The 27,047-nt window shown below is 45.7% G+C and overlaps 1 protein-coding gene across 1 annotated transcript; it reads left to right on the top strand.

Annotated features, from left to right (window-relative positions):
* Positions 1-24,455: 24,455 nt before the first annotated feature.
* LOC135829144 (uncharacterized) lies at positions 24,456-24,932 on the top strand. Its single transcript, XM_065341549.1, has one exon. The coding sequence runs from the start codon at positions 24,456-24,458 to the stop codon at positions 24,930-24,932; it is 477 nt and encodes a 158-aa protein (XP_065197621.1).
* Positions 24,933-27,047: the final 2,115 nt, after the last annotated feature.

The following is a 27,047-nucleotide window of genomic DNA, read 5'->3' as shown; positions in this document are numbered from 1 at the left end:
GACGGTGCACTCTGCATTGGCATGCTCTCACCCTCTCACGGTTCTGTGTAGTGCATTTTGTCCCTGGGTTCTGATCCAAAGGACTCCAGTGGCAAGATGCATTGCATCGAATCGAGAGGGGGTGGGGGCATGCCAATGCAGGGTGCACCGTAGTAGGTACGGTAAAAGTGAACCCAGTTAATAATGAATATCATCCCGCGCGGGATTGTATTGGCTATTATTTCCCGGTCAGCAAGGCTCCTGATTGGCTGAAACAGGCCTATAGTACCGTACCATGGGATAAGAAACAAATGAGTCACTAGAGAGGTTCTGCAAAACAAAAATGCGTACAAACTTTCGCTCTACATCATGAAGTGCGAAACTTCGCACGAACTTTCGCAACTTTGGACGCGATACTTGCAGGGAACGCGAAATGAACTGGCGTAGGAAATTTCGTGAGATCGGGTCATGGCGTACGTGCACTTGGCCCGCGCAAACTACGAAAATGTGCAGAACGCAAAGTTCGTGCAAAAATTTGTACACACTTCCGCAAGGACTGTCGCGAAACTTCGTTCGAATTTTCGTTTTGCAGAATCTCTCTACTGAACATTTCTTAGCAACATGACGGCAACTGAAACAGCAACAGAGAAAGTATGATACATGTACTGCACATTCTTGCAGGTACAACAGGTACTACAAACAGATTGCAGATCGTAATTCTTGCTTTGGTGGCACGAAACTTTATTTGGGGCAGTGCAATCTCGGCGGTACTCACAAATCAAACAGCCCAGACCCGAGTAAACAAATCCAATCATACAAGTACAAGATTTTCACGAGACGAGACTACACCCATTGGCTTGTTTCGTATGAAGCAAACAAGTTACTGAACCTCTCCACAATGGAGATTTTCCCTGATATGCGAATTTATTTGGCAAACTCGGTCAATGAGTCCTTGAACCTTTCCCTCCAGATTGGGAACTGCCAACGATAGTATGCCACTGACCAGTGCCTTACTTGTAACGTACCAATGTGCAATGAACATGAGTATTTCGACAACACATCTAACATAAGCCTTCCCGTCAAGAAGGTGAACTCGCGTTCTTCGCACACTGTAGACAAGGACAAAGAGATAAAATGGATCTAAATCCGAATAAAATCAGCACACGTTTCCGTAAATGAAAGGGCGAGCATAAGCAAATGAATCGAAGGAAACCGGTCAACTCAGAGATCACCTTTCATCGAGCATTCCGTAAAAGGAGGCCTCGGCAGCGGAAAAGCTAAATTGAGAAAAGAGATCCTGTCAGCTTTTCCATTAATTGTATTGCATTCCGCCCAAAATCAGCACACTTTTCGTAAATGAAAGAGTCAACACAAGCAAATGAATCAAAGGAAACTGGTCAACTCACCTGTCATTGAGTAATATTCCGCGAAAGGAGGTCTCAGCAGCGCCGAAACGAAATAAGCCAGGCCAGGAGACGAAATATCCGAAACAGCTCATGCAAGAAGCAGTTCCAAAGAAGGAAGTTCCTCGCGCATGCACATCCGAACACGGATCCGCAGACTAGACTGCACTGAACACAATGTCTGCCGTGCACGTGCACAGCACGCGGCTACCACGGGTTGGTGGTAGATCTAATACCGAGCACCTTACGTAGAGACTTACGTAGCCTAAGTGAAATACCGAGCACCTTACGTAGAAACTTACGTAGCATAGCGATGTCGTTTTTCTGCCATGTGAACACAATAGTAGAAAAGCTGACAGGATCGCTTTTCTAAATATCGCCAAACTCTGCACCCACCAGGCCAGGAGGCCCAGTCCGTACGCTGATGCAGCTAGTACAGCTTCAGCACCTGAAACTGGGACACCTCAAGTTTCTTCACCTTGTCAGGAATCAGCCAAACCAGACCAGCTTAACAAGGAGCTGGGAACTGCTCACTGCCCTCCAGATGACAAGGGAGGCTTTATGGTGGCCAAGGGACGGAAAACCTTCAGAGTGCCAAAAAACCTTGTTGACTTTTCAGGAAATGAGCTACTGACCGACTCGGACATGGAACAGGAGGACATGGGTAACAACGAGAGCAACGACCGGCATATGACAGTTGGCGAACTCACCATAATTATCGTATTAGATCATGACCAGTGTAGCTTTCTTAAATGTCTGTAGCCTTAGGAGAAAAAGTAGCAGAAATTGAGGACTTTATCTCAACCCATGGAGTACACATCCTAGGCGTTGCGGAAACTTGGCTGTCAGCCCATGTAACAGACGGAGAAGTAAACATTCCTCATTTCAGTGTGTTCCGCAAAGGTCGGGAAGGCAGGCAAGGAGGCGGTGTTGCCTTCTACTGTCATACGTCCTTGCAAGTCCGTCGAAGACGTGACCTCGAGTGTGAGCTGGAGATGCTGTGGCTGGAGATTCTAGCCCCAGGTTGACCAGGCAATGAGACGGTCTTACTGGGCTGCTGCTATCGACCACCTAGTGAATCTGCGGGCTACTGGGATGGGCTGGAGCCAAACCTAGAGACTGCCTGCAGTGGACCGCAGACCACAACTGTGCTAGTAGGAGACTTCAACGTAAACCTTAATGATGCCCATGCTGTGACTCCTTTGCATCATGCACTCAACCAGTTTAACCTTCGCAACCACGTCACATCTCCTACCCGAGTAACCAGCAGTACTGCCACACTACTGGATCTATTCTTGTCTACCACCCCGATCCAGGGTGTTTGCGAGACCATACATTTGGATATCAGTGACCACTCTGCAATACTTGCAAGGCTGCCAATTTCAGCAAGTCACCACTTGAAGGGACAGCATCTGCGCAAGACTCGCTGTTTGCACAAAATGGATTGGAATATGTTTACATGTGACCTGGAGAAGACGCTAACTACCTGTGACTCTGTCTGCGTGGATGTGCTTGCGTCGTCACTCACTGCGGGAATCCAGACCACTCTAGACAATCATGCTCCACTTCGGGAACGGCGCGGCAAATCTCGACGTCCTTGCCCCTGGATTACAGATGAGTTAGTGGCAAGTGTTCGTGAACGGAACCGGGCGCATCATGCTCCACTTCGGGAACGGCGCGGCAAATCTCGACGTCCTTGCCCCTGGATTACAGATGAGTTAGTGGCAAGTGTTCGTGAACGGAACCGGGCGCATCGTCTCTGGCTCCGAGACAAAACTGATCAGAACCTTCAAGAAGCACACCGATCAGCTCGCTCCAAAGCACAGAAGTTGGACAGGAGTCTGCGCAACTTGTACTTCACTAAGAGATGTGATACATCAGATCAACGGCAACTTTGGGCTGTCATGAACGATGTCACAGGCCGACAGAAGACACGGAAAGAACCTGAAGCGCCGCTTGAGTCACTCAGTAAATTGTTTGGAGACATTGTGCATGACCCTATGCGGACACCTGAGCTGCATATACCACATGGTCCAGCCTCTGCATCTAGCTTCTCAACATTTCAGCCGGTAAGCGTGTCTGATGTTGCACAATGCTTGCAAACTGTGAGTCCTCACAAAGCATCTGGGAGTGACAACATTCCTGGAATTGTACTGCAGCAGTGTTCAGATGTCCTGGCACCTCCATTTACCACCCTAGTCAATGCATCCTTGACATCAGGTACTGTGCCAGTGTGTTTTAAAACATCACACATTAGTCCACTGTTCAAGAGTGGCGATGCAACATCCCCTACTAACTATAGACCAGTGTCATTGCTCCCTATTCTGTCCCGGATTTTGGAGTTCTTTATAAAGAAGCAACTCACAGCATACCTCACGCAACATAGAATATTACCTAGCAGTCTGTTTGCCTACAAGAAATGCACTCTACCGAAGATGCATTAGTTCTATCCGCCAACCGTTGGCTGTTGGCCAAACAAGAGCGAAAATACACAGGTATTATGATGGTTGACATGTCAAAAAGCGTTTGACCGTGTCCAACATCAACGTCTGATTGATAAACTATTCACCCTGGGAGTCAATGGCAGAGTATTGTTAGGGCTGGCTAGCTATCTGTCTGGTCGTACTCAGCGTGTCAAGGTGTGTGAGGCTCTCTCTGATGCAGTCCCATGCTCAAGAGGTGTGCCCAAAGGCAGTGTTCTTGGGCCGCTTCTCTTTGGCCTTTACACGAGTGACATTTCCGACGTCATACCTTGCATTGTTGTTCAACAGGAGTTCGCGGACGACATCATCCTAGATTATTCTGATTCAGATCTGGACACTGTTTGCAAGACGTTGACTACGGCTGTGACACGTCTGTCTGACTGGCTCTCCGAAAATGGGCTTCTGCTGAATACCGGCAAAACCCAAGTCATGGTAATTCAACCTCGGGGATTCACTGGCGACATACCAGTCGTGAAATGTAAGGATCAAGCCTTAACTGTTACCTCCACTGCCAAATACCTTGGCGTAACCATTGATGACCAGCTATCCTGGCAGCCACATGTCTCCAGTGTTGTGCAGAAGGCGTCAGTCGCCATCAGCCAGCTATGGCGCCATGGGCGATCTCTGCCCATAAGAGCCCGCAGACTTTGGTACATTGGCATTGTGCAAGCACGACTAACGTACGCATCCAATGCATTCTTCCCGTCGCTCACACTGCAGCTGCAGAGTCGTTTAATCAAATCCAGCAAATCCGGAATTCGTGCAATTTCCGACTCTCCAGCCGTGCATCCACAGCCCCCCTCCTCGTGCGCTTATCTATTCGATCCCTAACTCACATTTTTAACTACAAGGTTTTGTTTTTTGTTTTCTGTTGCCTACCATGATCTTGCAAGTTCTCTTTTCTGCACCTACTTTCAGTTGATGGCTAACAAAGGCCAAGCATCCCGGGATGATCGCCGAATTACTGGAGGACAGGAGCAGCGGCTACTGCAAGTGCCTTACCTTCCTGGACCTTCAGGTCGTCAGTCATTGACATTTGCGGGAAGCACTCTTTGGAATGCCCTTCCCAGCGATATTCGCCTCCACAGTGCGGCGGTTGCCTTTCAACTGGCTCTGAACAGAATTAATTGTAATTTGTAACCACCTTGCTCGGCATCCCTAAACATTACTGCATGTGTTTTCGGTGTTTTCTTCACTGCATGCTTACACATACACACACCCATTTGAATTATATAGAAACTTTGGGCTTTGGAATTATCATGTTATGATTCTTTTTAATATTTCCTTCTTTCATAGTATTATATTCGTTCTTAGCAGGAACCGGAGGTTTTTCCTCTGGTGAGAAGGCAGAATTGCCTGTGCTCTAAACGAATTCAAATAAAAGAAACAAACAAACAAGTGTCGCGCTGGAAGCGGAGCGTCTCTGTAAGTTTGTATCCCTGGTGATGTGTGTGCCTGGAGAGCACTATATAAGTGGTGCTCTTCAGGCACAATCTTCCTCAGCCTACTCGAGCTCAACTGATGAGGGGTGAATTCCCCGAAACACTGTGTATTGAGCAGGGAGTGGTGCTTTCTTGCAGGTTTGCCGAGTCGAAGGTTCGATGGACTTCTCGTGTGCTCTGGATGGCAGTCGTGAGTCAGTCAAGTGTCAAGTAAAGTCGGCGGAATAGCGCGAGCTCCGGTGTGGGGAGCAAACCTTTCTTACAAATCATCGCCGAAGTCGCAACCACTACTTCGTACTGTTGTGCCCAGCGCGGGCTTGCGACTAGTTGGTTTGGAGGTGACAGCGTTGCGAATGACCGAGGGTCCTCGACGTCTGTCTCACCGGCCAGGAGCGACACTGACTCACGCTGCTATCTGGTGTTCACGAGGTGTTTGTCGCGCTGGAAGCGGAGCGTCTCTGTAAGTTTGTATCCCTGGTGATGTGTGTGCCTGGAGAGCACTATATAAGTGGTGCTCTTCAGGCACAATCTTCCTCAGCCTACTCGAGCTCAACTGATGAGGGGTGAATTCCCCGAAACACTGTGTATTGAGCAGGGAGTGGTGCTTTCTTGCAGGTTTGCCGAGTCGAAGGTTCGATGGACTTCTCGTGTGCTCTGGATGGCAGTCGTGAGTCAGTCAAGTGTCAAGTAAAGTCGGCGGAATAGCGCGAGCTCCGGTGTGGGGAGCAAACCTTTCAAACAAACAATAAGTAACGTTATGTGTTATCGCATGGTTGCGGGGGCCTTATTGCAAGATGCACGGTGAAATCGCGTGCTCTGTGACGTAGGATGACGCTTCCTGCATCACGATACGCGGCCATCGATCGCGAATGTGCCTGGAACGCTACTCGGAACAGGCCATGATGGCAGAGGTAAGATGAGCTTCATTTCCTGCTTGAACTGCTGAGAGCCCCCACAAACTGTCCTAGGAGTGTTGCAAAGGCAGCAAGCCGTTGAAATATGCCCCGTACAGCATGGAGAGTTATTCGTATTTCACACTTACCTCCTGCAATCCAGAACATAGCCCAACAGTAAAAGTCCCTTGTTTTCATGTCGATGCTCGACAAAAGCGGCTAGCTCGATCCCTTTGTGTTGACTGGCACGCGAGCAGCACTGGCTGCACGCACTTGTCGCGTGAACTGCATGAGAGATTTCTTACGTCATGAAGAATGTGATTTCATCATCATTTCACTGGTCAGGGAAAGTCCCGGTTTGTAGGCCTACAACAAAGTCAGCGTGTTCTTGAGCGCAGTAACAACACAAGTGTGATCACTTCCAGACCAATGGGCGTTCAAGGCGAGGCGAGTAACAAGCGCACTTGACGAAGGTGACTCTGAAATCTCGTGAGCCGTGGGCCACGCGACTTGGCATTCTTGCGTCACAAGGCACGTGATTTCACAGTGCATCTTGCAATAAAATTCAAAAACTGCGCTCAGGCCTTCAGTCACTTTTGCATCAACAGTCGCACAAAAAATTATTGGTGGCGCAAGGAGAAGCTTGTCGTTTGGAGTGACAAGTGCTCACCGCTGCTTTTCCTTGTCAGAGTCAACACTACACTTTGTTCTGCGGCCTTGGGAGTAGTGTTGGAGTAGAAATTGCTGAGGAGACGTCGCGGAGGGGCGAGCTTTCCTGCGCAGGTATGACTTTGGCCGTATTTCAGCATGGTCGAGTGGAAAAATTCAAAAAAGTTTATTTCAAGAAAACCCCAAAAGGAAGATGGGGGACATGTCCTCAGCGCTAGAAGAGGTGTTCTACTATCTGCCGGTGTATAGTTCTGGCCAATTGAGGACGTAGCTGGCTGTTTTGCCAGCGCTTGTAAATTGGCTATTTTCAAGACGATCATTTGTGGCGTCAGGGGGTGATGGACCTCGTCTTCTGGGATGCTGGCGTGGCTAAGCGGTACTGCTCCAGGAACTCTTCTAAGGTGAGGCAATGGTGGCTTGATGGAGTTTTGTTCATAGCTTGTTCGTATACGCCGTGGCGTGACTCGTTTCTAGACCCATAAATAATGTGATATTTCGGCCATTTTTGAGGGGTATGCAAATTTCAAGGTTCCCTTCAGAAAATTTTTCAAGGGCTTTGCACAATCGATCCACACCCCAAAGGGAACCTACCTGCAAATTTTGAGCGAAATCGGAGAGATCCACTTGCACACATACTTTGGTATTCTCAGACATGCTCTCTTAAATCATTGTCTAAGTCTCTCTTCATGTTCCGAACTGCTATTCTATGGAACTGTTTACCCCCCCCCCCCCCCCCAGTCTAGCATCGGAAGCCTCGCTCTATAAGTTCAAAGCTGCCCTCAGGAAATTTACAGCTGACCATGCTTATGCAACCAACGGAATTCCGCCACCTTGCAGTTGATTTTCCCCATTTCTCTCCTCATCAATCCCTACTTGTCTTTGTACATACATCTGTAGCGGGCTGCAGTCTCTCGGAGGCAAAAATACAAGGGTCTCAGTGAACACACTGTAACTGGCAATTGAAATGTACTGGAAACGAAATTAACTGGCTACTTAATTAACTAACTGGCTATAAAAGAATCGTGAGCAGCAGCTTTGATACAAAGGCAGACTCCGTACGCTAATGTACGGGGATACGCTAACGTATGGGGATACAGTACGGGGATATGCTTTACTCTAAACACTAAACGCTATACGGTTTGAAGTCACCAGCGTGCCAACGCTACACATCTACTGTTCTGTCAATCAAATGAACCCTTCGATAGGCACTTTGCCTTTGGGTCATATAATAATAATAATAATAATAATATATGTCCTTTTCTATTTTACAATAATAATAATAATACCCGTTTGTCTCTTTCCCTCAAACCAGTTAATATTTTATGACTTGGGGCTCCCCGCGTGCTAGTTTGTACGTGAAGTGTGTGGGTTACAGTGAGGGCTGCGTCCCACCCGCCTGTGTGGATTCATAGGAAGTGTGAGTTACGAAGTCTGAAGAAAATGTTGAACGCCCTCTGCTGGGATGACGACTACACCATAGCTCAGTGGTTAGAGCATCGCTGGCTACAAGTGAAGGTCCCTGGTTTGAGTCCTGGTGGTGACAGTCAATTTTTTCTTCAGACTTTTCCCGGTTGTCTCTTTCCCTCAAACCAGTTAATATTTTCTGACTTGGAGCTCCCCGCGTGCTAGTTTGTACGTGAAGTGTGTGGGTTACAGTGAGGGCTGCGTCCCACCCGCCTGTTTGGATTCATAGGAAGTGTGAGTTACGAATTCTGAAGAAAATGTTGAACGGCCTCCGCTGGGATGATGACTACACCATAGCTCAGTGGTTAGAGCATCGCTGGCTACAAGCGAAGGTCCCTGGTTCGAGTCCTGGTGGTCACAGTCAATTTTTTCTTCAGACTTTTCCCGTTTGGCTCTTTCCCTCAAACCAGTTAATATTTTATGACTTGGGGCTCCCCGCGTGCTAGTTTGTACGTGAAGTGTGTGGGTTACAGTGAGGGCTGCGTCCCACCCGCCTGTGTGGATTCATAGGAAGTGTGAGTTACGAAGTCTGAAGAAAATGTTGAACGGCCTCTGCTGGGATGACGACTACACCATAGCTCAGTGGTTAGAGCATCGCTGGCTACAAGCGAAGGTCCCTGGTTCGAGTCCTGGTGGTGACAGTCGATTTTTTCTTCAGACTTTTCCCGTTTGTCTCTTTCCCTCAAACCAGTTAATATAATACTAATAATAATAATAAGAAGAAGAAGAAGAAAGGGTTGCTCCCCACACCGGAGCTCCCGCTATTCTGCCGACTATACTTGACACTTGACTGACTCACGACTGCCATCCAGAGCACACGAGAAGTCAATCAAACCTTCGACTTGGCAAACCTGCAAGAAAGCACTACTCCCTGCTCAATACACAGTGTTTCGGGGAATTCACCCTTTCTTACAAGTCATCGCCGAAGTCGCAACCACTACTTCGTAACAATTTTAATAATAATAATAATAATAATAAGAAAAGGGTTGCTCCCCACACCGGAGCTCGCGCTATTCCCCGAAACACTGTGTATTGAGCAGGGAGTGGTGCTTTCTTGCAGGTTTTCCGAGTCGAAGGTTCGATGGACTTCTCGTGTGCTCTGGATGGCAGTCGTGAGTCAGTCAAGTGTCAAGTAAAGTCGGCGGAATAGCGCGAGCTCCGGTGTGGGGAGCAACCCTTTTCTTACAAATCATCGCCAAAGTCGCAACCACTACTTCGTACTGTTGTGCCCAGCGCGGGCTTGCGACAAGTTGGTTTGGAGGTGACAGCGTTGCGAATGACCGAGGGTCCTCGACGTCTGTCTCACTGTCCCGGTGCGACACTGACTCACGCTGCTATCTGGTGTTCACGAGGTGTTTGTCGCGCTGGAAACGGAGCGTCTCTGTAAGTTTGTATCCCTGGTGATGTTTGTGCCTGGAGAGCACTATATAAGTGGTGCTCTTCAGGCACAATCTTCCTCAGCCTACTCAAGCTCAACTGATGAGGGGTGAATTCCCCGAAACACTGTGTATTGAGCAGGGAGTGGTGCTTTCTTGCAGGTTTTCCGAGTCGAAGGTTCGATGGACTTCTCGTGTGCTCTGGATGGCAGTCGTGAGTCAGTCAAGTGTCAAGTAAAGTCGGCGGAATAGCGCGAGCTCCGGTGTGGGGAGCAACCCTTTTCTTACAAATCATCGCCGAAGTCGCAACCACTACTTCGTACTGTTGTGCCCAGCGCGGGCTTGCGACTAGTTGGTTTGGAGGTGACAGCGTTGCGAATGACGGAGGGTCCTCGACGTCTGTCTCACCGTCCAGGAGCGACACTGACTCACGCTGCTATCTGGTGTTCACAAGGTGTTTGTCGCGCTGGAAACGGAGCGTCTCTGTAAGTTTGTATCCCTGGTGATGTTTGTGCCTGGAGAGCACTATATAAGTGGTAATATTCAGGCACAATCTTCCTCAGCCTACTCAAGCTCAACTGATGAGGGGTGAATTCCCCGAAACACTGTGTATTGAGCAGGGAGTGGTGCTTTCTTGCAGGTTTTCCGAGTCGAAGGTTCGATGGACTTCTCGTGTGCTCTGGATGGCAGTCGTGAGTCAGTCAAGTGTCAAGTAAAGTCGGCGGAATAGCGCGAGCTCCGGTGTGGGGAGCAACCCTTTTCTTACAAATCATCGCCGAAGTCGCAACCACTACTTCGTACTGTTGTGCCCAGCGCGGGCTTGCGACTAGTTGGTTTGGAGGTGACAGCGTTGCGAATGACGGAGGGTCCTCGACGTCTGTCTCACCGTCCAGGAGCGACACTGACTCACGCTGCTATCTGGTGTTCACAAGGTGTTTGTCGCGCTGGAAACGGAGCGTCTCTGTAAGATTGTATCCCTGGTGATGTTTGTGCCTGGAGAGCACTATATAAGTGGTAATCTTCAGGCACAATCTTCCTCAGCCTACTCAAGCTCAACTGATGAGGGGTGAATTCCCCGAAACACTGTGTATTGAGCAGGGAGTGGTGCTTTCTTGCAGGTTTTCCGAGTCGAAGGTTCGATGGACTTCTCGTGTGCTCTGGATGGCAGTCGTGAGTCAGTCAAGTGTCAAGTAAAGTCGGCGGAATAGCGCGAGCTCCGGTGTGGGGAGCAACCCTTTTCTTACAAATCATCGCCGAAGTCGCAACCACAACTTCGTAATAATAATAATAATAATAATTTGAAACTCGGATGTTGAGCCATAAATAAATGTAGAAGAGAAAAGGACATATCGATACGAGTTATTAGTAACTCTCCAGCACTGTAACATGATACTATATACAGTCAGAAAGTGTAATACTAGGCACAAAACTGACAGAGTACTGAAACATTCAACGTCCTGACACCTAGCTTCAACACATCTCCGTAGCGCTAACCGACAGCCTTCCAACTTGGAAGGTTCAAGGTTATGGAAAGACCAAAGAGGGGAAGGCAAGCGCAACGAAAAACGTACGTCGTGTGAAACAACTTGTTTTGTAGTCAACTAGTCCATCACAATGTCATGCATGAGTAGTACTGTAGGAGATTGGCTTTCGGCTTGTACAATTCGTTTTCGCAAAGCTTCCCTTTCTTTATTTATCTTTGATATTTATGACCCACCCAAGTTGGGTGGTGTGCTGCTTTGCTGCTTCGAATTGTAGTTAGACCGCTTTGTCAAATATCGTACTGGTCTCGTCATCGTCCAGTAACAATTGACATTCTTTGTTCCGTTGGGACTGTAGCTTTTGCTCATTTTCGTTGCGCTTGCCTTCCCCTCTTTGGTCTTTCCATAACTATGAACCTTCCAAGTTGGAAGGCTGTCGGTTAGCGCTCCGGAGATGTGTTGAAGCTAGGTGTCAGGACGTTGAATGTTTCAGGACTCTGTCAGTTTTGTGCCTAGTATTGCACTTTCTGACTGTATATAGTATCATGTTACAGTGATGGAGAGTTACTCTTAACTCGTATCGATATGTCCTTTTCTCTTCTACAATAATAATAATTATAATTTTTCTTCAGACTTTTCCCGTTTGTCTCTTTCCCTCAAAACCAGTTAATTATTTATGACCTGGGGCTCCCCGCGCGCTAGTCTGTACGTGAAGTGTGTGGGTACAGTGAGGGCTGCGTCCCACCCGCCTGTGTGGATTCACAGGAAGTGTGAGTTACGAAGTCTGAAGAAAACGTTGAATGGTCTCTGCTTGGATGACGACTACACCATAGCTCAGTGGTTAGAGCATCGCTGGCTACAAGGGAGGGTCCCAGGTTCGAGTCTTGGTGGTGACAGTCAATTTTTTCTTCAGACGTTTCCCGTTTGTCTCTTTCCCTCAAAACCAGTCATTATTTTATGACCTGGGGCTCCCCGCGTGCTAGTTTGTACGTGAAGTGTGTGGGTACAGTGAGGGCTGCGCCCCACTGGCCTGTGTGGATTCACAGGAAGTGTGAGTTACGAAGTCTGAAGAAAACGTTGAATGGTCTCTGCTTGGATTTCGACTACACCATAGCTCAGTGGTTAGAGCATCGCTGGCTACAAGCGAGGGTCCCAGGTTCGAGTCCTGGTGGTGACAGTCAATTTTTTCTTCAGACGTTTCCCGTTTGTCTCTTTCCCTCAAAACCAGTTAATATTTTATGACCTGGGGCTCCCCGCGTGCTAGTTTGTACGTGAAGTGTGTGGGTACAGTGAGGGCTGCGCCCCACTGGCCTGTGTGGATTCACAGGAAGTGTGAGTTACGAAGTCTGAAGAAAACGTTGAATGGTCTCTGCTTGGATGACGACTACACCATAGCTCAGTGGTTAGAGCATCGCTGGCTACAAGCGAGGGTCCCAGGTTCGAGTCCTGGTGGTGACAGTCAATTTTTTCTTCAGACGTTTCCCGTTTGTCTCTTTCCCTCAAAACCAGTTAATATTTTATGACCTGGGGCTCCCCGCGTGCTAGTTTGTACGTGAAGTGTGTGGGTACAGTGAGGGCTGCGTCCCACCCGCCTGTGTGGATTCACAGGAAATGTGAGTTACGAAGTCTGAAGAAAACGTTGAATGGTCTCTGCTTGGATGACGACTACACCATAGCTCAGTGGTTAGAGCATCGCTGGCTACAAGCGAGGGTCCCTGGTTCGAGTCCTGGTGGTGACAGTCAACTTTTTCTTCAGACTTTTCCCGTTTGTCTCTTTCCCTCAAAACCAGTTAATAATAATAATAATAATAATAATTTGAAACTCGGATGTTGAGCCATAAATAAATGTAAAAGAGAAAAGGACATATGGATACGAGTTTAGAGTAACTCTCCATCACTAGTAACAATCGACATTCTTTGTTCCATTGGGACTGTAGCTTTTGCTCGTTTTCGTTGCGCGTGCCTTCCCCTCTTTGGTCTTTCCATAACCTTGAACCTTCCAAGTTGGAAGGCTGTCGGTTAGCGCTACGGAGATGTGTTAAAGTTAGGTGTCAGGACGTCGAATGTCTCAGTACTCTGTCAGTTTTGTGCCTAGTTATTGCACTTTCTGACTGTATATAGTATCATGTTACAGTGATGGAGAGTTACTCTAAACTCGTATCCATATGTCCTTTTCTCTTTTACATTTATTTATGGCTCAACATCCGAGTTTCAAATTGCACACCTGATGAGCCGTCACGAACCATACGGCGAAACGTACGTCGTGTGAAACAACTTGTTTTGTAGTCAACTAGTCCATCACAATGTCATGCATGAGGAGTACTGTAGGAGTTTGGCTTTCGGCTTGTACAATTCGTTCTCGCAAAGCTTCCCTTTCTTTACTTATCTTTGATATTTATGACCCACCCAAGTTGGGTGGTGTGCTGCTTTGCTGCTTCGAATTGTAGTTAGACCGTTTTGTCAAATATCGTACTGGTCTCGTCATCGTCCAGTAACAATCGACATTCTTTGTTCCATTGGGACTGTAGCTTTTGCTCGTTTTCGTTGCGCGTGCCTTCCCCTCTTTGGTCTTTCCATAACCTTGAACCTTCCAAGTTGGAAGGCTGTCGGTTAGCGCTACGGAGATGTGTTAAAGTTAGGTGTCAGGACGTCGAATGTCTCAGTACTCTGTCAGTTTTGTGCCTAGTTATTGCACTTTCTGACTGTATATAGTATCATGTTACAGTGATGGAGAGTTACTCTAAACTCGTATCCATATGTCCTTTTCTCTTTTACAATAATACTAATAATAATAATAATAATGTCGAAGAGAAAAGGACATATGTATACGAGTTAAGAGTAACTCTCCATCACTGTAACATGATACTATACAGTCAGAAAGTGCAATAGCTAGGCACAAAACTGACAGAGTACTGAAACATTCGACGTCCTGACACCTAGCATCAACACATCTCCATCTTCAAGTAACAATCGACATTCTTTGTTCCGTTGGGACTGTAGCTTTTGCTCGTTTTCGTTGCGCTTGCCTTCCCCTTTTTGGTCATTCCATAACCTTGAACCTTCCAAGTTGGAAGGCTGTCGGTTAGCGCTACGGAGATGTGTTGAAGCTAGGTGTCAGGACGTTGAATGTTTCAGGACTCTGTCAGTTTTGTGCCTAGTATTGCACTTTCTGACTGTATATAGTATCATGTTACAGTGATGGAGAGTTACTCTTAACTCGTATCGATATGTCCTTTTCTCTTCTACAATAATAATAATTATAATTTTTCTTCAGACTTTTCCCGTTTGTCTCTTTCCCTCAAAACCAGTTAATTATTTATGACCTGGGGCTCCCCGCGCGCTAGTCTGTACGTGAAGTGTGTGGGTACAGTGAGGGCTGCGTCCCACCCGCCTGTGTGGATTCACAGGAAGTGTGAGTTACGAAGTCTGAAGAAAACGTTGAATGGTCTCTGCTTGGATGACGACTACACCATAGCTCAGTGGTTAGAGCATCGCTGGCTACAAGGGAGGGTCCCAGGTTCGAGTCCTGGTGGTGACAGTCAATTTTTTCTTCAGACGTTTCCCGTTTGTCTCTTTCCCTCAAAACCAGTCATTATTTTATGACCTGGGGCTCCCCGCGTGCTAGTTTGTACGTGAAGTGTGTGGGTACAGTGAGGGCTGCGCCCCACCCGCCTGTGTGGATTCACAGGAAGTGTGAGTTACGAAGTCTGAAGAAAACGTTGAATGGTCTCTGCTTGGATGACGACTACACCATAGCTCAGTTGTTAGAGCATCGCTGGCTACAAGCGAGGGTCCCAGGTTCGAGTCCTGGTGGTGACAGTCAATATTTTCTTCAGACTTTTCCCGTTTGTCTCTTTCCCTCAAAACCAGTTTTATAATAATAATCATAATAATGTCGAAGAGAAAAGGACATATGTATACGAGTTAAGAGTAACTCTCCATCACTGTAACATGATACTATATACAGTCAGAAAGTGCAATAACTAGGCACAATACTGACAGAGTACTGAAACATTCGACGTCCTGACACCTAGCTTCAACACATCTCCATCTTCAAGTAACAATCGACATTCTTTGTTCCGTTGGGACTGTAGCTTTTGCTCGTTTTCGTTGCGCTTGCCTTCCCCTTTTTGGTCATTCCATAACCTTGAACCTTCCAAGTTGGAAGGCTGTCGGTTAGCGCTACGGAGATGTGTTGAAGCTAGGTGTCAGGACGTCGAATGTTTCAGTACTCTGTCAGTATTGTGCCTAGTTATTGCACTTTCTGACTGTATATAGAATCATATTACAGTGATGGAGAGTTACTCTTAACTCTTATCCATATGTCCTTTTCTCTTCTACATTTATTTATGGCTCAACATCCTAGTTTCAAATAATAATAATAATAATAAATGATAATGACTTAGGGCTCCCCGCGTGCTAGAGTGTACGTGAAGTGTGTGGGTACAGTGAGGGCTGCGTCCCACCCGCCTGTGTGGATTCACAGGAAGTGTGAGTTACGAAGTCTGAAAAAATTGTTGAACAGTCTCTGCTGGGATGACGACTACACCATAGCTCAGTGGTTAGAGCATCCCTAGCTACAAGCGAGGGTCCCTGGTTCGAGTCCTGGTGGTGACAGTCAATTTTTTCTTCAGACTTTTTCCGTTTGTCTCTTTCCCTCAAACTAGTGAATAATAATAATAATAATATTAATTTGGAAAGGATTGGGAGAACTTCAAATTCAAAGGATCAGTCGGGGAAGTGAACTGCCTGAAAAGAGAAAAAAAAACGCCAGACCCACCAGGACTCGAACCTGGGACCCTGCTTGTCATGAGCAATGCTCTAACCACTGAGCTATGGGACCAGGCTGAACCTAGAAGGCGCTGACAAGTTTTTCACTCCAAAGGTAGCTCACAACACGTGCCACACATACTGATGGCACTTGGGTCTTTTTCCCTCCCCCAGGGGACCAACCACGGTCAGTTTCTGGAAACTACCAGAGGTGAAAGAAAGTGATTGAATTTGGAAAGGATTGGGAGAACTTCAAATTCAAAGGATCAGTCGGGGAAGTGAACTGCCTGAAAAGAGAAAAAACGGCGTTTTTTTCTCTTTTCAGGCAGTTCACTTCCCCGACTGATCCTTTGAATTTGAAGTTCTCCCAATCCTTTCCAAATTTAATCACTTTCTTTCACCTCTGGTAGTTTCCAGAACCTGACCGTGGTTGGTCCCCTGGGGGAGGGAAAAAGACCCAAGTGCCATCAGTATGTGTGGCACGTGTTGTGAGCTGCCTTTGGAGTGAAAAACTTGTCAGCGCCTTCTAGGTTCAGCCTGGTCCCATAGCTCAGTGGTTAGAGCATTGCTCATGACAAGCAGGGTCCCAGGTTCGAGTCCTGGTGGGTCTGGCGTTTTTTTCTCTTTTCAGGCAGTTCACTTCCCCGACTGATCCTTTGAATTTGAAGTTCTCCCAATCCTTTCCAAATTTAATCACTTTCTTTCACCTCTGGTAGTTTCCAGAAACTGACCGTGGTTGGTCCCCTGGGGGAGGGAAAAAGACCCAAGTGCCATCAGTATGTGTGGCACGTGTTGTGAGCTGCCTTTGGAGTGAAAAACTTGTCAGCGCCTTCTAGGTTCAGCCTGGTCCCATAGCTCAGTGGTTAGAGCATTGCTCATGACAAGCAGGGTCCCAGGTTCGAGTCCTGGTGGGTCTGGCGTTTTTTTCTCTTTTCAGGCAGTTCACTTCCCCGACTGATCCTTTGAATAATAATAATAATAATAATACAGTAATAATAATACGAAGTGTGGTGTGGGGAGCAAACCCTTTCTTACAAATAATAACATTATTATTATTGTGGAAGAGAAAAAGACATATGGATACGAGTTAAGAGTAACTCTCCATCACTGTAACATGATACTATATACAGTCAGAAAGTGCAATAACTAGGCACAAAACTGACAGAGTACCGAAACATTCGACGTCCTGACACCTAGCTTCAACACATCTCCGTAGCGCTAACCGACAGCCTTCCAACTTGGAAGGTTCAAGGTTATGGAAAGACCAAAGAGGGGAAGGCAAGCGCAACGAAAACGAGCAAAAGATACAGTCCCAACGGAACAAAGAATGTCGATTGTTACTGGACGATGACGAGACCAGTACGATGGTTGACAAAGCGGTCTAACTACAATTCGAAGCAGCAAAGCAGCACACCACCCAACTTGGGTGGGTCATAAATATCAAAGATAAGTAAAGAAAGGGAAGCTTTGCGAAAACGAATTGTACAAGCCGAAAGTCAAACTCCTACAGTACTCCTCATGCATGACATTGTGATGGACTAGTTGACTACAAAACAAGTTGTTTCACACGACGTACGTTTCGCCGTATGGTTCGTGACGGCTCATCAGGTGTGCAATTTGAAACTCGGATGCATGTTACATTGATTGAGAGTTACTCTTAACTCGTATCCATATGTCTTTTTCTCTTCCACATTTATTTATGGCTCAACATTTCGAGTTTCAAATTATTATTATTATTATTATTTATTCATATTTTACTAGGGCAGTCCCCACAGACCTATGGTCTTCTTACAGGGTGCCCTAGCCACGTGAAGATAGCGGAGCGAAATGCAGCAGGTAGGGATGTGGTGCGAATCGCGGCAGGGAGGGCGTTCCATCGGTCAGCTCCAAGATAAGATACAGAGTGATAGCCAAAATACAATCTGGCATGGGGCAGTACCAGGCCGAGCAATTCCTGAGAACGGGTAATTCTAGCAGTGCGGGATGAGACAGCACGAGGAGTGAAAAGTCGGCAAAGCAGGGGACTAGCACGAGCATTTATGCATCTATGTAGAAACACATAGAGGTTGGCAGCATAGCGAATATTTAACGGTGTTAGGTGCTGTCTAGCTAAGATGGGTTGGATGGAGGCAGAGGGAGGGAAGCCAAAGACAGTGCGGATCGCCCAATTCGCGATGCTAATAAGAGCGTTATAGGTGGTCTGTCGCAGGCAGTGCACGTACGCATTGCTCGCGTACTCCAGGGTAGATTGGACAAATGCAAGATAGAAAGTTCGCTTGGCTCTAGCACTGAGAAGGTGGCGACAACGGCGAAATGCATTGACCTTGGCATTAACTTTACTTCTGTTACTTACTTGCTGTTGAAACGACAGATGCTCATCTATGATGATGCCCAGGTACTTGGCTTGCTTCGATTGCGGTATACGGCTGTTGCAAAACTGTAGGGCACAGTCTGCATGTACATTGGGTTTCCGTAGCAGCAGGAATTGCGTCTTGGATGGGTTCAGCTGTAGTCCATGGGCCTCCAGAAAGCTGCTCACACGGGTCAGATCATGTTCCAAGGTCTGTGTGGCAGTGGAAGGGGACGGGTCGGCAGCGTAGATGTTGGTGTCATCTGCATACAGGAGGCAGAGGGATGACTGTAGGCAGGCTGGTAGGCGCCTGCTGTACACCGTAATAATAATAATTAAAAAGCTTACGTGGAGATAAAAATGTAATCAACGCAATAAATAGAGTAAGCTGCGAACTCAGTACAAACACCATTGGCAAAACTTGTTTTAATGTAAATAACTAAGCTAGTTCCTTTGTGTAGTAGGCCTTTGTGTAGGCAGAAGAAGAATTTGTTTACGTTGAAATTGTTTGTGAATTTAGATCAGTAGTTCTCGTTTGTGGTGCATGGTTACTTTCTAGTGGTGAATTTATCGCATCTGTTGTCACCTGATATCGTTGATTGATGTAATGTTTCCTTCAGCTCTCATTTTCTCGCGCTAGTTAGGGTCTAAATTATTACTTGCATTGTGCGTATATATATTGAGTTTAGAGCTAATTTTGATTTGCCAGTAATCCTCTGATGAGATGGCGACGAAAACGTTTAGGAACAAGCTTAGTTATTTACATGAAAACAAGTTTTGCTAATAATAATAATAATAATAACACTTTCCACTATTCCGCTGCATGGGAGATATTGGAGCCGCTTGGAAGAAAATCGCCTCAATAAGGAGCTTACCTTCATGTGGCTGAAATCAAGAACCCTGAAACCTTCAACTGAAGGCATGATTATGGCAGCACAAGACCAATCCCTCCAAACGAAAAATTACCAATACGCCATAATGAAGTCAATTGCTCGAACTGATGCCAATTGCAGGCTTTGCAAGGGCAGCTTAGAAACAATTGACCACATTGTCAGTGCCTGCCCAGTTCTTGCTCGGACCAGTTACATCGAAACGTCATAACCGGATAGTAAAGTATTTTCACTTCGAAATGTTATTATTGTTTTGATGTTGGAGTTTGGATTGAGTTTCTTTCCTTTCTTCCTCTTCCTTCCCCTATTTCTTGTCCCTTTCGTTTTTGGCTTTTTTCGCTTTCTTTTTGCTGTCCCACCCATGGAAATATTTCCCGGTGGGTCTGGCTTATCGCCTTCGAAAGAAGTGAATAAATGAGACATAATAGCAATGAAAAATATCAATTGTGCAATCATAACCATGTATAAACAATTAAAATGAAACAATTCTAGAACGTTTTGGTGTGACTATCATCATCGGAACATCGTCACATAGTAAGAATCACTAAAAAAACCAGATATATAGCTAGAGTAATATGTAAAGAAGCGTGAGAATGCAGCACAGCTAGCGGTTTTTGCATAGCGCGTGTAGTGTGAACCTTTGCAGTGTATCTGAGAATGGTAGCGGTAGATGAATGTGGCAGCTGTGAGTGCGTGTGGACAAACCTGATGAGTGCGTATTATTTAAAAAGTGTGAGTGCTACAGCATTTTCTTTTTGCTTGCATAGAACAGGGTCACGTGTGCGAATATATACAGCTTCCAACACCTGCAACTGCTTAAAGAAACGTGCGCAACAAATAACACTAAACCAGGAATCGTCAAACAACTTACGACAATCCGGACTGGACAGCAAATGCTTCTAGATGGCAGACTTGCTCTTGTCGATGTCGAACTCCTCCTCGACATCTGACCTGACCTGGTCATCAAGCAGCTGAAAATGAAAATACTAAAAGAAAATAATTTAATTCCCTTCACATTTCGTGCTACTAGTACATTAGACATGGTTAGAATTTTTACAGTTCACGATATTTTCGGCGGTAGGCCTGCATCGTTTTTTGTGTGTGTAGACATAGCATTTTACAGTTCACGCTATTTTCGGTGGTAGGCCTGCACCGTTTTTTGTGTGTGTAGACATGGCATTTTACAGTTCACGATATTTTCGGCGCTAGGCCTGCACCGTTTTTTGTGTGTGTAGACATGGCATTTTACAGTTCACGATATTTTCGGCGCTAGGCCTGCACCGTATTTTGTGTGTGTGTAGACATAGCATTTTACAGTTCACGCTTTTCTCGGCGGCAGGCCTGCACCGTTTTTTGTGTGTGTAGACATGGCATTTTACAGTTCACGCTATTTTCGGCGGTAGGCGCCTGCACGGTTTTTTGTGTGTGTAGACATGTCATTTTACAGTTCACGCTATTTTCGGCGGTAGGGCTGCACCGTTTTTTGTGTGTGTAGACATAGCATTTTACAGTTCACGCTATTTTCGGCGGTAGGCCTGCACCGTTAGATCCAACGATACTCGTATCCCAAACCCAAAATACCGTCGTCGATTTGGTACCGTTTCGACGATAGAAAGCTCTTTTTAGCGGGAGAACGAAACGGTAAGATTCTAACTACATGTAGGCTTACCTCACACGTCTATCATCTATCATCTTTCGTCTATCATCTATCATCTATCATCTATCATCTATCATCTATCATCTATCATCTATTATCTATCATCTATCATCTATCATCTATCATCTATCATCTATCATCTATCATCTATCATCTATCATCTATCATCTATCATCTATCATCTATCATCTATCATCTATCATCTATCATCTATCATCTATCATCTATCATCTATCATCTATCATCTATCATCTATCGTCTATCATCTATCATCTATCATCTATCATCTATCATCTATCATCTATCGTCTATCATCTATCATCTATCGTCTATCGTCTATCATCTATCATCTATCATCTATCGTCTATGGTCTATCGTCTATCGTCTTTCGTCTATCGTCTATCATCTATCATCTATCATCTATCATCTATCATCTATCGTCTATCGTCTATCATCTATCATCTATCATCTATCGTCTATCATCTATCATCTATCATCTATCGTCTATGGTCTATCGTCTATCGTCTTTCGTCTATCGTCTATCATCTATCATCTATCATCTATCATCTATCATCTATCATCTATCATCTATCATCTATCATCTATCATCTATCGTCTATCATCTATCATCTATCATCTATCATCTATCATCTATCGTCTATCATCTATCATCTATCATCTATCGTCTATCATCTATCATCTATCGTCTATGGTCTATCGTCTATCGTCTATCGTCTATCGTCTATCATCTATCATCTATCATCTATCATCTATCATCTATCGTCTATGGTCTATCGTCTATCGTCTATCGTCTATCATCTATCGTCTATCGTCTATCATCTATCGTCTATCGTCTATCATCTATCATCTATCATCTATCATCTATCATCTATCATCTATCGTCTATCGTCTATCGTCTTTCGTCTATCGTCTATCATCTATCATCTATCATCTATCATCTATCGTTGCGTCAGGAGTCAGGACTCAGAAGCCCAACTGCTAACCGTGTCTCGTAAACACACTCAAAAACAGTAGACTCGCCCTCTACACGCCGACCGTCGAAATAGCGAAATAGCGTGAACGGTAAAATGCTAGCCATGTCTACAGTCAACTTCGCTTATAACGACACTCGGCGGGGCATCAAAAAGGTGTCCTTATTCGCGAAGTCTCATTATAATGTACATGTATTACAGTGGGATGGGACTTTGCTCTGGGCATGGAAATTCTGTCGTTATTCGCGAATTGTTGTTATATCCGCAGCAGTCGTTATTAGCCAAGTTGACTGTATTATACTCACGTTGCACGTAAGGCCTCGGTCGCACATGAGAAGTGTCCACCGCTTTTGCGGAGGCGAAAAGTTCCGCTGCCCCTTTTGCGGAACGCATGATGCAGCGGTCACACATATTGTGATTCTCTCAAGACTCGCCAAAGCCGTGGTTCGTCGCCCGCTTCGCCACAGAATACCTGTGAAGAATAAAAGCATGCAAATTTGCAGCATCATTAATTTTTGTGGCCAATTCTCTGCGCTAGCCTCTCTACTCGGGTGAAACGATCACTGAAAATTGGCTATCGGTTACCTATAATTATTTGTTCGACCGAGTTGTAGGTTATAGCGAATATCTTCACCTGAATGGCTGCTACTTCCCTCTCTTTTGTGAGAAGTAATACAATGAAGCACATCAGAATAATAAAGTCACAGATACCAGAGAACTTGGAATGTCAATTGCCGATTCTCCATCGTAGATATCATGATTAGGGTTACGAGTGACTTGGAGTGCCTGTTTCCAGCATTTGCACTGCCTGAAAAGCTTTCCCAGCACTTGATAAGCACGGCTTGCAAGTATCGAGTGCGACCATAACGTCAGTATCGGCATGATTATTTCACCCCTAATCTCTGCTGCTCATTTACACATTTTTGACGACAATGATGACATTTGTTTGCACGTACACATCATGCTATCACACCTTGATGCGTTGCAAACACTATTTTGACTTACTTGCATGCACCTACTATCAATAGCTTCTTCTAGGGGCAAAATACAATGCATTCACGTACTTCATACTGTTACTAGTTACTAGTACCTATCGTCACCTACACCTAACGTTAGGTGTTTCCAAAAACAAACTAGCAAGATGACATTGTATTTGCCTACCTGGCACACCTGCATGACTGCATGTAGGCCTCCTGGTCACCTGGTCGGGGTTTACCAACGCAAACTAGGAGGGGGGGGGGGTGACGTATAGTGTAAGGTGTTTGCCTATTGACAATAGGCAAACACCGTACATCAACCTACAAGTAGCAAAGTAGCCAAGTAGCCAAGTTTGTTTGGGAAGCACCTAGGTGAGGCAGCTAGTTTAGTTCAATACACATCATTACCATGACGTTTTGATGTTAGATATTCCTCACACACAACTCTATGGTCACCATGTAGCCTTTACTCATCCTTCCTTAGTTCTGTTTGCATCCAAACACTCCTGCCAAACAACAAACGTCAGATAACCAAGAGCCTAACACAACACTGCCTTCCATATTCTTCTATTATTCCAGTCTCCAGACTATAGCCTATATCAACCAACACTTGTTCCCGATTGTCTTCAGATATGTAGTGTTCACCAATCTTGAAAAAACTTTGAATTGAAACTTGGATAGCCCGGAGTGAACTAGTTTCACCGTTGAATAGTTTAAAGAAGCGAAGTTTGTGTAGAAGTAATCATGGATCGTGAGCGCCGAAGACAGGTTAGAATTTTTACTGCCTTTATGGCACGGAATGTCCTGTCAAACAGCCTCATGGATGTGTGCGACATAGGCACGTCCACTACGACCGTCCAGCGAGGTAGTGGTTCACTGTCTGCATATTCCATCATCTATTCCAGCATGGATACCCATAGTTGCCATCCTCGGAGTTCGTACGTATGCAGACGCACTTCTGGGAAGAAAGAAACGCCGTCGCTTCTGGTCAGCGCTGAGGGGCCGAGGAGTCTGGGAGACTGATTTCCTCCGTAACTAACCGCTCATTACTATGCAGTATCGTGTTCTGGATTTCGAAAACGCGCAGTATATTTATCATTTGCGCAAGGGCAAGGAGGAATTTTGGCGATTTCACGAGGAATTCGGACGACTGCTGGCAAGAAAGGACACAAAATGGAGAGCGTCTATTCCTAGCCACAAGCGACTGCCCATCATGTTGCACTGGCTGGCACATTGGCCTACCTTCCGGGAACTGGCGAGACAGTTCGCAATCCGAAAGTTCACCGCCGTCCACATCGTTCATTCAACCGTAGATAACTTGTTTAACGACATGGCGTCACGGTCAATCCGCTTCCCAGAAGGGAACGAGATGAAGAAAACCATGCAAGAACTTAAAGATTTAGCAAAGCTTGAGAGATGCGGAGGAGGTGTGAACGGAACGTTTATGAAAATCAAAAAGCCACCGGTGCAATTCGCAGACTGCTACTGGTGTTATAATAAGTACTCTGCCATCATCACACAGTTGATGCATGCGGCTTGTTCCTGAATGTGAATGCTGGGCGTGCTGGATCGGCCGGTGACGCTTGCGTTTACGCTTCATCTCGGCTGGCACGCAAGATTGGTGAGCGGATGTTCCTTACAATCAAGGAGACTGGAACTGAAAAGTTCACGATCAAAGGCTCATACATTCGCCCGTATCTTGTTGGCGATTCTGCGTTTCCTTTGTCTGCCACGCTTATGAAGTGCCATGATGACAATGCGGCCCTGCTTCCCTGGCAGCGGACATTCAACTATCGACTAATCCGTACCAGGCGAGTGGTAGAGCATGCGCTTGGGAGGCTGAAAGGGCGATTTAGGGTCCTGGTGCACAATAACTTGAATGACCCAAAGTTTGCCAGTCGTGTAGCTATTGTCTGCTGTGCCATTCATAATGTATGCGAGCGCTGGAGATGTGCAGCGGAAGCAACATGGCTCATCGACGATGCGACATACGACAAGTACCATGCTGGGCAAAACGATCAGCCCAATGCGGAGTTTGATCAGGCTGGCTTGACTATTCGCAACAAGCTAGCTCAGTACACTCATCAGCAGGCTCCCATCGCATGAGCAAACTTGGCTTTGTGTAAGTCAACAGCATGGAAGAATGCTATTACAGTGATCCAAAGCTTCCATTTATGAGCGATCCGTACTCCATCATTGGTACTCATTGTGATGATGTCAATAATACCTACAATGTACATGCTAGTTGATACGATATAAAATAGAGGAGTTTTGTCTTTAGTGCACACATCATGTACATGCCATTGTAAACCCTAGCTCATCCATGCACTCCATGCATCATGGTACTACAATGTTATCACTGCATGTTCGCAGTAGTTAAACCAGCTAACGCATATAGAAATCCACGACGAATACCTCCTTTTGAGACAATCATTTTGCTTTCTTAGTTCATGTTTCTTTACACCATTACCACAGGCAGCTACCAGTACAGACGGGATAGACAGCAACATGCTTCCTCTTCCCCTCTCTCGGAACGCTTTCCCCACTCGGCATGCAAATTCATTTTCTGGATTAAGCTAATACTTGCTTCTCAGCACACACGTGCATATTTAAAAAGCTGGTTCAATAATAGCTCGCCTACAAGATGTTCTCTCCAGTTCTCATTTGCCAGATCATCGATCCTTTTATAATCTCCTATCTTCAAGTCCTATTTTCATTGGTCTCCGCTTCCGCAGCAGGCAGTCTTGCAACACCTATGCTGCATTTTGTTCCATTCTGCACACGCCTACCTAAGTTGAATTGACAAGAGTTTCGTTGTTTTTCATTGCTAGCCCAATCTTCATACTGATTTCTCCAGGTTCCTTTAGTACTCCTTTTGTTTTGTTTTCAGTGTTCTCTTTTCTCCTGTTTATTCTCAGTTTTCCCCACCATGGCTAGTTAAAATCGCCTGCATCACATGTTTATTGGCAGTATGTCATCGTGATTGTGGAATAATAATAATATAACAAACAGCTTGAGCTTTGGAAAAAAGAATCATATGCGTGCCGAAGATGTTGAGGGTCCACTGCATAGGCATTAAAAGAGCTTCATTCGGACATTGTATGTACAATCAGCTAGTCGTTCATCCCATCGTGTATATTGTATAGCCATGTCAGCAAGAATGTAATTAACGCAGAGAGATCATTCGGAAATAAGTCACTGATTTGACCAATAAATTAATCGCTGCTGAGAAACGCTGAGAAACGCAATTACCACACCATTACCAACGGCAGCTACTAGTATAGACAGGCACGGCAGCAACAACAAACAGCTGGAGCTTAGGAATTAGAAAGAATCATATGCGTGACTAAGACATTGAGTGTTCACTGCATAGGCATTGAAAGAGCTGCATTCGGCCAATCAGCTAGTACATCCCATCGTGTATACTTATTGCATAGCCATGTCAGCAAGAATGTAATGAACGCAGAGAGATTATTCTGAAACAAGTCACTTATTTGACCAACACATTTAATTAGAGCCGCTGCTGCTGGCGTGTCGTCTCCTCCTTCCAAAGATGTTCTGCATCAGCGTATCTTGGAATGTCATCATGGATTGCTGCATAGTCATAACAAACTGCTGATGGCGCTCCTGCGCCCTGGCATCCTTGTCTTCATCCGCTCCTCAAACTGCTGTTGCTGTTGCTGGAGCTGGGCCTGCATTCATTCAAAAAAAGAAGAAGAAAGTTAACTGTCGTGTCCGTTCCCCAGGGACCCCATGACGCACGCTAACACCCAATAATCCAGCTGCAGATGCAGCGCCTAATGGTGACGAAGAACGTTACAATAACAGAGTAACATTTTATAAAAGTACCCTATTTCCAGAGTAAAAGCCGCGCTTAAATACTCGACATCAACCAAAAAAAGCTGGTGCGGCTTTATGGTAAAATGAACCGTGAAATGTATGGAAGTCGTCTATATTTCGTTATAAAATCTGGGCATCATGGATTGTGCTAAGTCCAAACAGTGAATATCATAATTATCTCCAGTGACAGACTGTAGCGGCTAGCCTCTAATAGGTAGCTGGCACTAGTCGCTACTGCTTGTTTGACATGTGCCACCAGAACTCCTGTTGTGTCATGCTATAGATGCACATGCCCTATTCTGGGGCATACTGAGGTACTTTGATTTTGTTGCCTGCATGTAGACAGCATCCACTAGTAGTACTCATAGACCTTGGCTCTTT

Source organism: Sycon ciliatum, chromosome 13, assembly GCF_964019385.1.
Source record: "Sycon ciliatum chromosome 13, ocSycCili1.1, whole genome shotgun sequence".
NCBI classification, from domain to species: domain Eukaryota; kingdom Metazoa; phylum Porifera; class Calcarea; order Leucosolenida; family Sycettidae; genus Sycon; species Sycon ciliatum.
The sequence above is the reverse complement of the archived record's forward strand: the minus strand, read 5'-3'. Positions and strand labels throughout refer to the sequence as shown.